Here is a 14,875-nt window from a genome sequence, read left to right on the forward strand (position 1 = left end):
CTCCACCATGTAAGACCTACCTGTTGAAACATAGTTTTTATTAGCCACCATGTTTTCCTTAGTGGATTTAAACCATAACCTCTAGTTGTTTTGGTCCTCTGCTCAACCCACTGAAGACAACAACACCGTTAGCAATGGCGACGAGTACTTCCTTCCAGCTCTGTCATGTCCAGGTCACACAGGGCTCCACAAGCCGCAGCAGCAGCAAAGCCTGCTGGGTCATGGTTCTTCTGTTCCTTGAGAACAAGCTAAAGGGCCTTTCCTATGTCGCCCTTCCTTGTCTGTTCCCCGTCTCTTATTATTTCCGGGCTGGCTCCGATGAAGTCGAGGCTGGATATCCTGAAACGAGGGTGGTGAGGCGAAAGGGGGGGGGGGGGGGGTTAAGGACAGAAAAGAATTTCACCGAGCAGGAAAACTGAAAAAGCATTTGGGTTATCAAGCCCTCGCAGACCTTGCTCCTACACCCTCTGTTTGTTCTTGCTTAATTTTCCTATTCTTTTCCGACCATTTTCCTCTTTCCATTTTTCATCCTCCACATTCTTGGTGAAACAGATGGATGTTGGAGTGGAGGTTACACTTTCCCTCTGATGTATGTTAACAACAGGCATTCTTCAAAGCCTCATGGACCGTCTTATCTCACTAAACACGATGTCATGAGGTTGTAGGGTCAAATCCCATTACTGGAATCAGCCTTGTTTCGTGGAATGTCATTCAGGACCTTTTTGTTTTTTGAGACTTTGCTATCTACCTGACCCAAAATACTTGACCTGTTCTTTCTATAGTGATGGACTGTTATCACCTCATATGACTGTTAATCAAAATATCATTGCTCTTTAATGGCATCCATGACTAGAACTAGCATTATGGAAATTGTAGGTTTGGCATCAGTGTCAGCAGTTAGCATTGGTGGCTAACTAGCTTAATATCTATTGTTGTCTTTCTCTGGCTCTGTCTCCATTTGTTTTGTTTTTTTGTTGTGTGTGTGACCCAAAATACTTGACCTGTTCTTTCTATAGTGATGGACTGGACTCATCTGACTGTTTATCAAAATATCATTGCTCTTTAATGGCATCCATGACTAGTACTAGCATTATGGAAATTGTAGGTTTGGCATCACTGTCAGCAGTTAGCATTGGTGGCTAACTAGCTTAATATCTATTGTTGTCATTCTCTGGTTCTGTCTCCATTTGTTTTTTTTTGTTGTGTGTGTGACCCAAAATACTTGACCTGTTCTTTCTATAGTAATGGACTGGACTCATATGACTGTTTATCAAAATATCATTGCTCTTTAATGGCATCCATGACTAGAACTAGCATTATGGAAATTGTAAGTTTGACATCAGTGTCAGCAGTTAGCATTGGTGGCTAACTAGCTTAATATCTATTGTTGTCCTTCTCTGGTTCTGTCTCCATTTGGTTATTTTGTTGTGTGTGTGACCCAAAATACTTGACCTGTTCTTTCTATAGTGATGGACTGGACTCATATGACTGTTTATCAAAATATCATTGCTCTTTAATGGCATCCATGACTAGTACTAGCATTATGGAAATTGTAGGTTTGGCATCAGTGTCAGCAGTTAGCATTGGTGGCTAACTAGCTTAATATCTATTGTTGTCATTCTCTGGTTCTGTCTCCATTTGGTTTTTTTTGTTGTGTGTGTGACCCAAAATACTTGACCTGTTCTTTCTAAAGTAATGGACTGGACTCATATGACTGTTTATCAAAATATCATTGCTCTTTAATGGCATCCATGACTAGTACTAGCATTATGGAAATTGTAGGTTTGGCATCAGTGTCAGCAGTTAGCATTGGTGGCTAACTAGCTTAATATCTATTGTTGTAGTTCTCTGGTTCTGTCTCCATTTGTTTTTTTTTGTTGTGTGTGTGACCCAAAATACTTGACCTGTTCTTTCTATAGTGATGGACTGGACTCATCTGACTGTTTATCAAAATATCATTGCTCTTGAATGGCATCCATGACTAGAACTAGCATTATGGAAATTGTAGGTTTGGCATCAGTGTCAGCAGTTAGCATTGGTGGCTAACTAGCTTAATATCTATTGTTGTCATTCTCTGGTTCTATCTCCATTTGGTTATTTTGTTGTGTGTGACCCAAAATACTTGACCTGTTCTTTCTATAGTGATGGACTGGACTCATATGACTGTTTATCAAAATATAATTGCTCTTTAATGGCATCCATGACTAGTACTAGCATTATGGAAATTGTAGGTTTGGCATCAGTGTCAGCAGTTAGCATTGGTGGCTAACTAGCTTAATATCTATTGTTGTCATTCTCTGGTTCTATCTCCATTTGGTTTTTTTTGTTGTGTGTGTGACCCAAAATACTTGACCTGTTCTTTCTATAGTGATGGACTGGACTCATCTGACTATTTATCAAAATATTATTGCTCTTTTTTTATTTTTTATTTTTTTTTATTTTGTTTTTGCAGGATTATTCCAGTACAACCAATACAGTGTAATAGTTAACAGTCTTTTTCTGTTTTTGAACACACACACACACACACAAACAACCGTCCTCCCACCACCCCACTCCCTCAAACCCCAGCTCAAATTAACAAAACAGAATGTAAAATAAAATACAATACAATCAAGTAACACGTGGTACAGACATAAATAAATAAGTAAGGAAATAAACAAATAAATAAATAGAAATATAAGATGTCATTCATAAGGAGTTTGATATTAGTTTTTGTTTGCTGCTCGCATCCCAGTCAGAAAGAGTCTAAATCGGGCAGCATTGTCCACATGACCCATGTCGGCTCCAGGCGCCCAGACTCCACCGCGCAAAGGCCTCTAATGGGGGGGGGGGGGGGGGGGGGAGCAGCCACCAGGGACGGGGGCACGTAGGTAAGAAGTAAGGAGAAGGTACTGAATTAGCGCTGCCGTCTATGGGGTCAACTCCTTGGGAGGGAGGCGGTCTACATAATCAAGTAAAGGCCTCCAGTGGGTATAAAATTTATCCGATGAGCCCCTGATATTGAATTTTATCTTTTCCAATTTTAGCAGACTTAAAACATCGTTTAGCCAAACTCTAAATAAAGGTGGTTGAGAAGACTTCCAAAGCAAAAGGATTCTTTTCCGGGCAACCAGGGACACAAATGCTATCACATTGTTAATATTATTGCTCTTTAATGGCATCCATGACTAGTACTAGCATTATGGAAATTGTAGGTTTGGCATCAGTGTCAGCAGTTAGCATTGGTGGCTAACTAGCTTAATATCTATTGTTGTCTTTCTCTGGTTCTGTCTCCATTTGTGTTTTTTGTGTTGTTGTGTTACAGTGGTTTATAACATTTCCTTGTCTTAAGACTAGAAGAGCCAGTGTTTGCTTTTCCCTGAACTTATTCTGGATGCTACTAGGCTATGTCAGAATTTATGGTAGTGTTATCCACTCTGTCCTGCTACATTGGTCATGAGTAAGTTACGACTCTAGCAGTCTGACCAAATTTTGTACCCAAATGAGTAGGGATGCACCTAAATGAAAATTCTTGGCTGAAACTGAAAATGAGGAAACCAAGGCTGAAAACCAAAACACTGAAATAAGTTATAATGCCAGTTATTAGTAGGGAGACCGGGGACAGTCGTAGCATTTCGCTCCTTGGATTTGAGATTAAGCCATGCATTTTCTGTTTGTGTTGCACAGGCATTTTCTAGGCCACTTATTAGCAGACACTTGAAGCTAGTTTGTATAGCAGTTTGAACACACTGGGTTAAAAGAGCTCAAAGTTAAAGACAGGCTCTGACTGTGTACTAACCTCACTAAAATCAAGGATCTCATTGAACATATCAGACAACAAGGGTGCATGCCCCTCATCTGGTTCAGAGAGACCAGTCCTTTATTCTGCACTCTGTTCTCCTTCTCCAAGCGTCTTTAGGCTAGATTGGTTTACTTATTTTTTTTTTTTTTCTTTTCTTTTCTCTCTTGTCTGCATATATATTTCTGGTTTGTGTCATGTTTGTCACAAACGGTCAAATATTAATGCAATTTATTCTTGCAGCAAAAGAAACTTGTGACTGTGTGCATGCGACCATCACCATCCCTCTTAGAGCTCTGGCCTATCTTTTATTGACAGCTAATATCATGTTCTGTAAAAGAGGGCGTGCACACCTAGGTGGCCAAAAAATAAATAATAATAATAAAAGAAAGTAGAAGAAAGATTACACAAGGATATACAAAGTGACAGGGAAAGAGAAGGAGAGAGAGACCTAAGACACTTAGATGGAGAGGGACCATCTCACCATGACGCCCAAAAAACTCTGTGGGGTGATACTAATGATTAAGCAACCCTTAGTGTCCACAATCATTACTGAAGCTTGGGTCCCAGAGGGTTGCCTCAGTGCTGTGTTCTATTTGTGTAACAAGACCACCACTGGTGCAGATGAAACCACTTGGGTCAGATCAGCCGAGCTGTTCAGCCCGAGAGCAGTCAGGCCGAAGGACCCAACGCGCCAAGGCTAGATTGGTTTACTAGCTAACGTTATAGTCTGCTGTCAATAGTTCAAATTGGAAATAGCTTTAGCTTTCTCTTTTGAAGCACAAAACCCATCGAACCAAAAATGAACCACTTTATATATCCCCCATCAGCACTGTGAACTCTTACGTGTGTCATGCAAGACCAGAAAGCTTTATGTGTAGCATTTGTGACTAATCAAGCAATTTGAAGACCTCCTCAGACAACCGTTTGTTTTTATACTAACGATATTGAGGCTAGCTGACTTTATTACCCACAGCTCGTTACAGTGCTTCATCAGTAGATAACCAAGTTTTTATCATTCTTTTAACATGTCCGTTTTGATTTTTTATCTCCTTTCCAGACGATGAGCTGCTGATTGAGCGCAGCATCCTCAAAGGGATGATCAACCCCGGAGATGAGAAGCAGACGGAGGAGTACAAAAGCTTGATCGCCAGCCTCGAGTACACCATCCGCGTACGCTGCAACGAACACTACTACGGCACCAAGTGCAACAAAGTGTGCCGACCACGGGATGACTACTTCGGTCATTACGTGTGCGACCAGTTAGGGAACAGAGAGTGCATAGAGGGCTGGACCGGACCCGACTGCAAAGCAGGTACAGTGAAGACAGTGCCAACCCAACATCTTGGACCCAGGGGTTGTGTTACTTTAGTTGTTAATACTACCGTTAGCTTGCTAATATTAACATCATGAACAGTTCAAGTCATTTTAGCATCTCACTTACTGTTCTGAGTGCATCCTGGTTGGATGTCTGTTAAAATCTGAGCTGGTCCCCATCTTCTCCTCTGTGGTTCTTTTACTCATCAAACATGTTGATCTGCTCTTGCTTGCATCTTGCTTGCAACTTTGAAAGCTGAATGAGATGGAACATAAACAGGTGTGCATGTGATCACTCGCTGCTGTAAACTGAATATGTTTTGAGCCTTGTACAAAAAAAACAATTGGACACTTTATAAATGAAGAAATTCAAGTCCTCCTTTTCTTATTCTGAGTCCGATTGCAGTCCATGCTCAAATCCAAGGCAAGTCACAAGTCCTGAAAATTACAAGTCTGACATGGGGCTTCCACCAGATCCGTGTCTGGTCCGTCTCCTATCCGCCGCAGTCTGGCTCCGTGCTCTCTCGTTCGTCAACACCCACTGGTTACTTTTTCGGAACCCAGCACAGAGCAGGACTGCCGGACAGCTGGAATCAAGAGACCGAGGCTTTCCCATAATAATTACTGAATCAAGGATTCTCCTCCTCCTCTCCTTGTTCATGTTGTCTTTATCAGCCTCTGAAACCTCTGACCTGTTGACTCCAGGCCTGTGTATCTGATCCATTGCGTTCCGACCTGCCGGATCAGAGATGCAGCCGGAACGCAACGGAGCCGATCCAGTGAAAGTGAACACACTGACTAGAATAGAAACCTATCAGATCTGGTGCCGTGATGGGTCGGATGCGGACCGGAGATGGACCTGGTGGAATTTGGCCTTTAGTCCTGATTTTTCATTTACTGTCTGTGGTTTTAAAGGTGACATATCCCGCTTTTTTCATCAATATATATTGGTCTAAGAGGTCCCCAAAACATGTCTTTAAAGTTTATGCTCAAAAAAACACTTTGAAATCAGATTTTGGTCTGCCTGAAAAACCCTCTTCTTCAGTCCTGCTCAGAACACTCTGTTTTCTCTCTGACCACGCCCCCTCAGGAAGTGGGTGTAGCCTCAGCTCTCCAGCACGTTGATCTAATGTTTACATGTTGGCTGAATATACACGGCTGCTCAGAGAACACGTTACTTCAACCCTCTGAATCTGATCCAGAATCTGATCCTGACGGAGAGGCGCCTGCAGCAGGACCTTTCTGAACCATTGGTCACAGATTTAGTGTTTCTTGTTGTTTTATTTATCAGTATGTCGACGTGTGTCTTGGTACACAGCTACAAACATGTAGCTATGTGGCTATGCTAACTAGCGCTAGCACTTATCCATGATAAATAAAAATCATCCACTAGATCTTCAAATCTGCAGACGTGGGGAGTAAAACCGACCTCTGCCAGAAAGGCAGCGGAACCTTTCTGAAGGATTGGTCACATATTCTGTGTTTCTTGTTGTTTTATTTGTCAGTATGTACACGTGTGTCTTGGTACGCAGCTACAGCTTAAGCTACGACATGTAGCTATGTAGCTATGCTAACTAGCGCTAGCACTTTTCCATGACAAATAAAAATCCACTAGATCTTCAAATCTGCAGACGTGGGGAGTAAAACCGACCTTTGTGTTTATTAAGACAGCCTACAACTAGCATGCCTCCCTCCTAAGCTCCTTGTTAGCACACGTGTGTGCAGGGAATGAAAAACGGAGGAGGGGTTGAGTTGTATTTTATACAGTCTATGGGCTGAACAAGCTCCGAGCTCTGACTTCCTGTTACAGACCGGATATTGTTGTGACGTAACAAAAACACTGAAGTCTGAAACGGCTGGTTTCACACACATTTACAGAAAGGTGGAGAAATCAGAACAGGGGCAGAATGGATTCTCGGGGGGTTTGTAGACATGCCAGGGACACATATTTCAGGTAGAGAACCATTAAAAAGTCCATTTTGTATGATATGTCACCTTTAATGCCACCAAATGAAAAAATCTCACATACGAACCCAACAAAGAAGTACCAAACGTTTGAAATCTCTGTGATCACATGCACATTGTTTTATCAGTTTATGACTCCTCATTGTCACTTACAAGAAAAGTTGTTTGGCGTTCGCGTGAAGTGTCGCCTCACAAGAATGCAAAGAATGTTTGGAAACCTTCGTCACCTTTCATTTTCCGACAGTAACTTTACAATCTATTGTTAATGCAGCCAGGCCTCTCAGCCCTTTAACAAACAAGAACACACAGGAAATGGGATGTTAATGGTTCCACCATCTGCTAAACAGCATGCCAGACAACAAGTTGGAGATGATTTGCGTTGTTGTTTGGAAATGCTGCTGAAATTATGATTTGTGTCAGACTTTGGACAGACTCTAACTTTTCACTTTCTTTTTACTTTCCCAAAAGCCATCTGCAAGCAAGGATGCAGCCTCCAGCATGGGACGTGCAGCGTGCCAGGAGAATGCAAGTGAGTCACCTCTCTAACCTCATTTATTATCGCTCTGTTTGTTCACCTGCAGTGCTGCTTCCAGTGGCGTAAAATAACCCCCTGTAAGAGTTGATCAAGTGATGAGGCATTGTGGGAGGGGAGGGAGTGAGGGAGGGGGGGATTGTTGATAACATACCAAGCATGCTAACCCCTTACACACCCCCCCCCCCCCCATGCTAGTCCTGTAAAGTGCCCCCCATCCCTCAGCTCCACTCTGATCCAGAAGCCATTGTTCTGCTTCCTGTTCTAAAGCTGGCCTGCTCCTGCCCGCACACACACTCTCTCTACGAACACACACACACACACACACACACACACACACACACACGCACACACACACACACACACACGCACGTATCGAGAGGCCTGTTTTTGTTGCTATATGTTTCCTCCCTCGTCCTCCTCCAGCAGCAGAGAGGCACTGTGCCCCTGTTCCTCTCCCTTCCAAACACCCCCTCTCTGTCTGCAGCCCACATCACCTCTTCCTATCCTGGGCCTTGTTATGACTGCCACTTGTGTGTAGATTCCTCCAAACAGGCTGCAGACAACAGGCAGGCAGGGATGCAGAGGGTAGGGGTGAGAAGGTGAACCCTGCTACACTCAAACTTTTAATATTTCAGAAAAGAAAACTCAATCTCCCTGTCAAGGAAAATGTTCAGCAAGCAAGGTTGTTCACAAAGCTAATGGAATGCAGAAGCTAACATAATACAGAGTGCTACACATTGGGAATTTAACACAGAGTAAATTGCCACTGGTGGTCTCTCAACCAGACAGTCATAAATACCAAGAGGATTCATTTGATGACGTCGTAACGTAAGATGGGATCAAGAGAGTGGTTGTCTTGAACAACTTATTGAAGTTGAGAATCTATCTAACATGGCTCAGGTGGAACTCAGGCTCTCAGGTGATGTATGAAAGTTTTACTTATGTCGCCCTCAGTCACATTAATTCACTTTGCATTACATTCTGATGAGAAAGCCACCGATCCCTGACTTCTTACGTGCTCTCGGATGTATGAGCTGGTGCATCATGTCTGCAGTTTGGGAATTCTCCACAAACACATCACAAAAGTCTGAATTAATCACAATCAAGAAGAAAAAATATTAAATGTAAACAGACAGAGTTTTATCACTTTGCATGAGTGCAGGTAAAGATAGCTGCTGCAGTTTTACATCTGCTCACTGCAGATATTTTACTAGCAGGGAACACTCCTGGTAATGGACGTGTTTATTTCTGCTTCAATGAAAAACCAAATCTAATCTTGGTTTTATCAGGAATTCTTTGATTCTTCTTGATTCAACCTCAAGTGGACACTCAGGGAACTGCAGTTTTTTTTGCACCTCTGTATCAACTTCATTTTTGAACACCAGAGCTTGCCACTTGGTTTGAACACACTTATCTTCAATCATCAATCAATCTTTATTTGTATAGCGCCAAATCACAACAAACGTTATCTCAAGACGCTTTTACAAACATAGGAGGTCTAATATACACTAGACCCAACACCAAGACAGGGTAAGACTCAGTCTGACCCCACCTTAATCCATCATGAGCATTGCACATCGCAGTATTTAGCTAGTTACAGTGGAGAGGAAAAACTTCCTTTTAACAGGCAGAAACCTCGAGCAGAACCAGACTCATGTTAGACAGCCATCATGCCTCGACTGAGTTGGGTCTGGAAAGACAGATAGAGGGGAGTAAGAGAGAGAGGTGATAGTGATGAGATGAGTCGTAGAAGCTGTTGCCGCTGGAGTCCAGCACGTCCGTATCAGCTGGAGTCCAGATCATCCACAGCAGGAGGACGTCTACGGCAGCTCAGAGGAATCTACGAGACAAGGGAGCTCAGGGACTCCAGAAAGGTCTATGGTTAGTAACTTTAATGGGACAGGCAGAGTTAAAGTAAGTGATGAAGGGGTTGGGGGGAAGAGGGTGAGCTAGGATCCCAGTGTGTCAGTGTGCCAGTTCCCCCGGCAGTCTAGGCCTATAGCAGCATGACAAAAGCTGGTCCAAGCCTGATCCAGCTCTAACTATAAGCTTTATCAAAAAGGAAAGTTTTAAGCCTACTCTTGAAAGTGGAGAGGGTGTCTGACTCCCGGACCCTGACTGGTAGATGATTCCAAAGGAGGGGGGCCTGATAACTGAAGGTTCTACCTCCCACACTACTTTTAGAGATTTTAGGTACAACTAGCAAGCCTGCATGTTGGGAGCGTAGAGTTCTAGAGGGGTAATAGGGCACTATGAGCTCTTTAAGATACGAGGGTGTCTGATTTTTAAGGGCTTTGTAGGTTAAAAGAAGGATTTTAAATTCTATTCTACATTTTATTGGGAGCCAGTGTAGAGAAGCTAACACTGGAGAGATGTGCTCCCTCTTCCTAGTTCTAGTCAATACTCGAGCTGCAGCGTTTTGAACTAGCTGAAGAGTCTTTAGAGACTTATTGGGGCAGCCTGATAAGAGGGAGTGGCTTATACAGCCAAACTTAAAACAGCTTTAAAATCAAAGTCTGAATTAAAGTTATCACTGAAGATTACATCACACCATAAACCTGCATGTCTTTCCTTGGAAAAACATTCTGAGTTTAGTGCAGTTTTAATCAGAACACCCGAGGTTGCACTTGGTTGCAGCTAATATGCACTCTAATATTTGTTTATCACACTTCAAATCCTTATTGCAACATTGAATATACTTGTGATATTCATGTTATCCAACTTCCTATATTTCTCATGTCAGTCAAGCATATTCTGACATTGCAGAGAAGCAAGAAAACCAGTGGTAATGCAGAATCTTGAATAAAACTATGTTCTGTATTTGATCATTGCTTGCAGCATGTAAGATAATCTCACTTGTTTCGTTGAATATACCAACAAAACAACAAAGTTATGGCTTACACAAGAAATATCTCAAAGAAAGAAACTATAAGGATCAGCTTAGTTTATATTTCAACCCTGACATCACACATCCTAAATGATTTCACACAGGAATAAGCAAGATATTTAAGAAAGCTGTCCCATGTTGCATAACCAGGGTAAAGTTTAAGCAGATATTTTTCAGTATCTTTTTAACAGAAAGATTTCTACAAAACTAAGAGTCAGACATGAGCACAACCCAACCCATCATTTCAAGAAAAAAGCAATACTGCTCTAGACCTGACATTTCCGTTTCAACACTTTAATACCATCAGGGCAGTCGAGTGTCCTCCACTCACACACAAAAGGGCCGATGAAACAAGAATCTGTACCACACATTCACAGTATACTAGAAGCATTTAGAAAAGCCTGATGGGACATTTGCTGTGTCTGTTGTGTGATGAGCAGCAGAGAGAAATCTAGATTTGATTACATGTGGAACTGAACTGTACATTTGGACACAGTGGAGCAGGAGAGCTTTAGAAAACGGAAACTGCAGACACTTAAAAACACACAGTACCCGGTATTTGAGACCAGGATGGGAGGAGGGGGGGGGGGAGGCTTTCATACTGAGGCAGGTTTGATTTAGTAAAGATCTCGTAAAAAGAGAAAATGAAGCTGACATTTCTCATTTGGAAATGGCCGGAGGAATGGAAGAGAAAGGAACACCCTGGAATGTGTCTCAACATGTGATTTGGAGCTTCATCGCAATCAGGGGAACACACACACACACACACACACACACACACAGATATGTACCGTACACACTGTTGAGACAGATGATGGATAACATCCATTCAGTTAGAGGGAATAAAAGTCTTTTTGTTGCTGATTTAATTGGGACACTTCACATGAATCAAAACTGAGACATGAAGTCAGCAGTGTACATGTACAGCTGCTAGCATAAAACAAGCCTTCCTTTAGACATAATATAAAAAAACATAAAAATGTATCACTACCGAGTGGCAGCCTCCGGTCTCAAAATATGAAGCCCATGTGGAAGTGTTATAAACTGCAATTCATTGAGAATCCACTTGAGGCTGGCTGCAGAAACACAGGAAACCACATACACACCCATTCAAAGAAGACGATCTCTACAGCATTAATAAACATGTTTACAGCCTGGGTCAAAAAACGGCTTCAGTCTGCATAGCTAATATCTCTATCGGCACACACTGTACAGGGTAACATGACGATTCAGAAGATATTAAGATTTTTGCCCAAATAAGGACATGACTGGCTTGACTGACAGGTGGGAACACATAGCTGTTGGCTAGGAGGCTCAAACTTCGCCTCTTTACGTCACACCTTTCTGGATGAGTTCAGCATTTCCAATATGACTCCCGCCGCCGATTGGCTCAAACAGGATCAATCAATCAATCATCAATCAATCTTTATTTGTATAGCGCCAAATCACAACAAACGTTATCTCAAGACGCTTTTACAAACATAGGAGGTCTAGACCACACTATGTCAAATTATGAACAGAGACCCAACACCAAGACAGGGTAAGACTCAGTCTGACCCCACCTTAATCCATCATGAGCATTGCACATCGCAGTATTTAGCTAGTTACAGTGGTGAGGAAAAACTTCCTTTTAACAGGCAGAAACCTCAGGCAGAACCAGACTCATGTTAGACAGCCATCATGCCTCGACTGAGTTGGGTCTGGAAAGACAGATAGAGGGGAGTAAGAGAGAGAGGTGATAGTGATGAGACGAGTCGTAGAAGCTGTTGCCGCTGGAGTCCAGCACGTCCGTATCAGCTGGAGTCCAGAACGTCCACAGCAGGAGGACGTCTACGGCAGCTCAGAGGAATGTACGAGACAATGGAGCTCAGGGACTCCAGAAAGGTCTATGGTTAGTAACTTTAATGGGACAGGCAGAGTTAAAGTAAGTGATGAAGGGGTTGGGGGGAAGAAGGTGAGCTAGGATCCCAGTGTCAGTGTGCCAGTTCCCCGGCAGTCTAGGCCTATAGCAGCATGACAAAAGCTGGTTCAAGCCTGGATCAGCATGGCAACATCTCAGGGTGACGTCACGAATTATTTATACAGTCTATGATCACTACCAACGTGATCGTAGACCGAGCTCAACTACCATAGGAGTAGCTGTCAGGGTGGGCCCTGACAGATGGTGCCAGACAGAGCTACACAGCTGCATAGAAACTGCACATTGCTGAACACAACAGAAGTCTTCCATTCTGGATTTTATGGTGAAAAATGTATCAGAGCTGATAGAAATGATGGACAAAATAATAAAACCAAGACCTATATTGTTACAACCACAGGTTAGCATGTAGTTCCACAATAGCTCTTTTCACATGCGTACTCCTGCCCTGTAGATTTCCAAGATAACCACCACAGCAGAGTCTGACACTGTGTTGACAGCTTTCTACCTTTCTACCGGTGCAATGTGTAATCAGATGTATTCACTGCAACAGATGAGTGTGGCGAGAACATGCTGGCGAGCACAAAGTAATAAGAAGCAGCTCAGAGATTGCACACTCTGCATGAAAAAGAACATCATCATCCCTGCCCACTTGACCCTGGTGACTTTTCCTGACCCTTTACCTGCTGCGTTCTCACATCGGCTCACCCCGACCCTTGTGGAAATATCACAGGAAGCTGGCAGGGAACATTCCTGGTAATGTGGGGGTTAAAAACATGGCTGTTGGTTTTCACACCTTAAAAGTTTGGGGATATTTTTCAGTCAAATGCATAAATTTAACAAAAAAAGGTTGAATGTACTGTTTCAGAGAAATTGCAGGAGAGAAATTAAAACAGGATGAAGGGCTGAAGATTGGAAAAATCACAGAGGAAAAGAAAGAAAAAAAAGGGGGGGAAAATCTTCTCAGACTGGCACAGGAAAACTCAAAATGTGTGTTTGGTATCTTGTTTCTTACACACAGTGCATTCACAACCTACGCTCCCTCATGTGACACTACTAAACATGTAGCTAGGCAACAGTGGGCTAAGTCCGTCCACTGGATTTGGGTGCAAGGCTTGCCTGTAAATAATTCAGCAGTCCAACTCACACACACACACACACACACACAAACATACACTCACACTCCGAGCCCCCTCTCCCTCTGCCACTGCCCACCGCTCCGTCCCCCTGGGTGTGGTTTGTCTGAGCGGGGGCTTGTGGGCAGGCGGGGTATTTTCAGCCCCGTCTGGCCCCTTCCATTGATGGGACAGCAGCGGCCCGACGACGGGGTTTGTGGGTAATGCCACCCTTGGCCTGTGGCTGCCCGAAACCATTTCCCCCGCTTTCTCCCACACTGCAGCCAGACAGACTGTCCACGCTGTCACCACGGCTGCACGGCTGACAGTGTGCAGGGCACCGCCGGCAACCGCAGTGCTGGACACCACATATTGTAGTAAACAATACACAGCACTGTCACACACAAACTTTAACACACACACACACACACACATTCACATAAATGGGCTTCACTCGTCAAATAAAATCAGATTAAAGTTATTGCGGCCGTGCCTGCAGTTGCCAAATCCATTCCAGCTTACAAATTGTGCGTGTTTGTGCACATTTGAACACAAGCAGAGCTCGGCACGGCTGCATTTTCACTATGCTAATCTTTCATCATCAGTACCCGATAAACAAACTCTACCTTTTGTAGAAAGTCAAAGCTCTTTACGAGCATTTTAACGATCCCATAACAGATGAATGGCAATATACAAGCTTTTAAATGCAACACATCCTCAAATCAATCAGATAGGACCTGAAACAAGTTCTGATCTGAAGTTTGGAGTCACTTTTTAAGCACTGCAATCTTTTTAAACCTTTGACGCCATTGCTACCAAAACTCAGTGCAGCTTCAGTGCTGAAACAACTGCTTCTTTGTTTTGCAACAGAGTTAGCTGCAGATATTTCAGGACCCTGAGGTGTGATTTTATGACTTTGAAGATGTGAAATAACACGCAGAGCACACAGGAGGTCAAAATTTCAGCTTGCACAGTGCCTTGTTGCAAAAACCCTGACATTCTGATTACCCTGAGCTGCACTTTGTCCTTAGCACAAAATTTCAAATGTTAAAGAACAAAAAAGAATAGTTACAACACCTGAGGGACAGGGTAAGGGATTAAAACATGACAGGGTGCAAAACTTCATCATGTTAGCCTCATGCAAGCGGCATCCCCCAGGTGGTGAAATATGAAGCCAAAGCAGATATGCAAAAGCTGCAGTTCCTTGAGTGTCCACTTGAGGCTTGCTCCAAAAGCAGAGGAATCCCCCATTATAGGATCCATATTAAAATGTCCGTTTTACAGCACAATCAAATATCTCAGCCTATATAAAAGAAAGAAAGGTACTTTATTGATCCCCAGGGGGGAAATTCAATTTTTT

At 43.0% G+C, this 14,875-nt stretch overlaps 1 protein-coding gene across 2 annotated transcripts in view; it reads left to right on the forward strand.

Annotated features, from left to right (window-relative positions):
- LOC117806730 (protein jagged-2-like) overlaps positions 1-14,875 on the forward strand; it is a 92,690-nt gene that overhangs the window by 41,869 nt on the left and 35,946 nt on the right. For both annotated transcript variants that reach the window (XM_034675768.1, XM_034675767.1), the window contains exons 4-5: positions 4,839-5,093; positions 7,529-7,589. In XM_034675768.1, coding sequence (XP_034531659.1) covers positions 4,839-5,093; positions 7,529-7,589 — 316 coding nt within the window. The remainder of the gene's footprint in view (positions 1-4,838; positions 5,094-7,528; positions 7,590-14,875) is intronic.

This window comes from Notolabrus celidotus, chromosome 22, assembly GCF_009762535.1.
Source record: "Notolabrus celidotus isolate fNotCel1 chromosome 22, fNotCel1.pri, whole genome shotgun sequence".
Classification (NCBI taxonomy): Eukaryota; Metazoa; Chordata; class Actinopteri; order Labriformes; family Labridae; genus Notolabrus; species Notolabrus celidotus.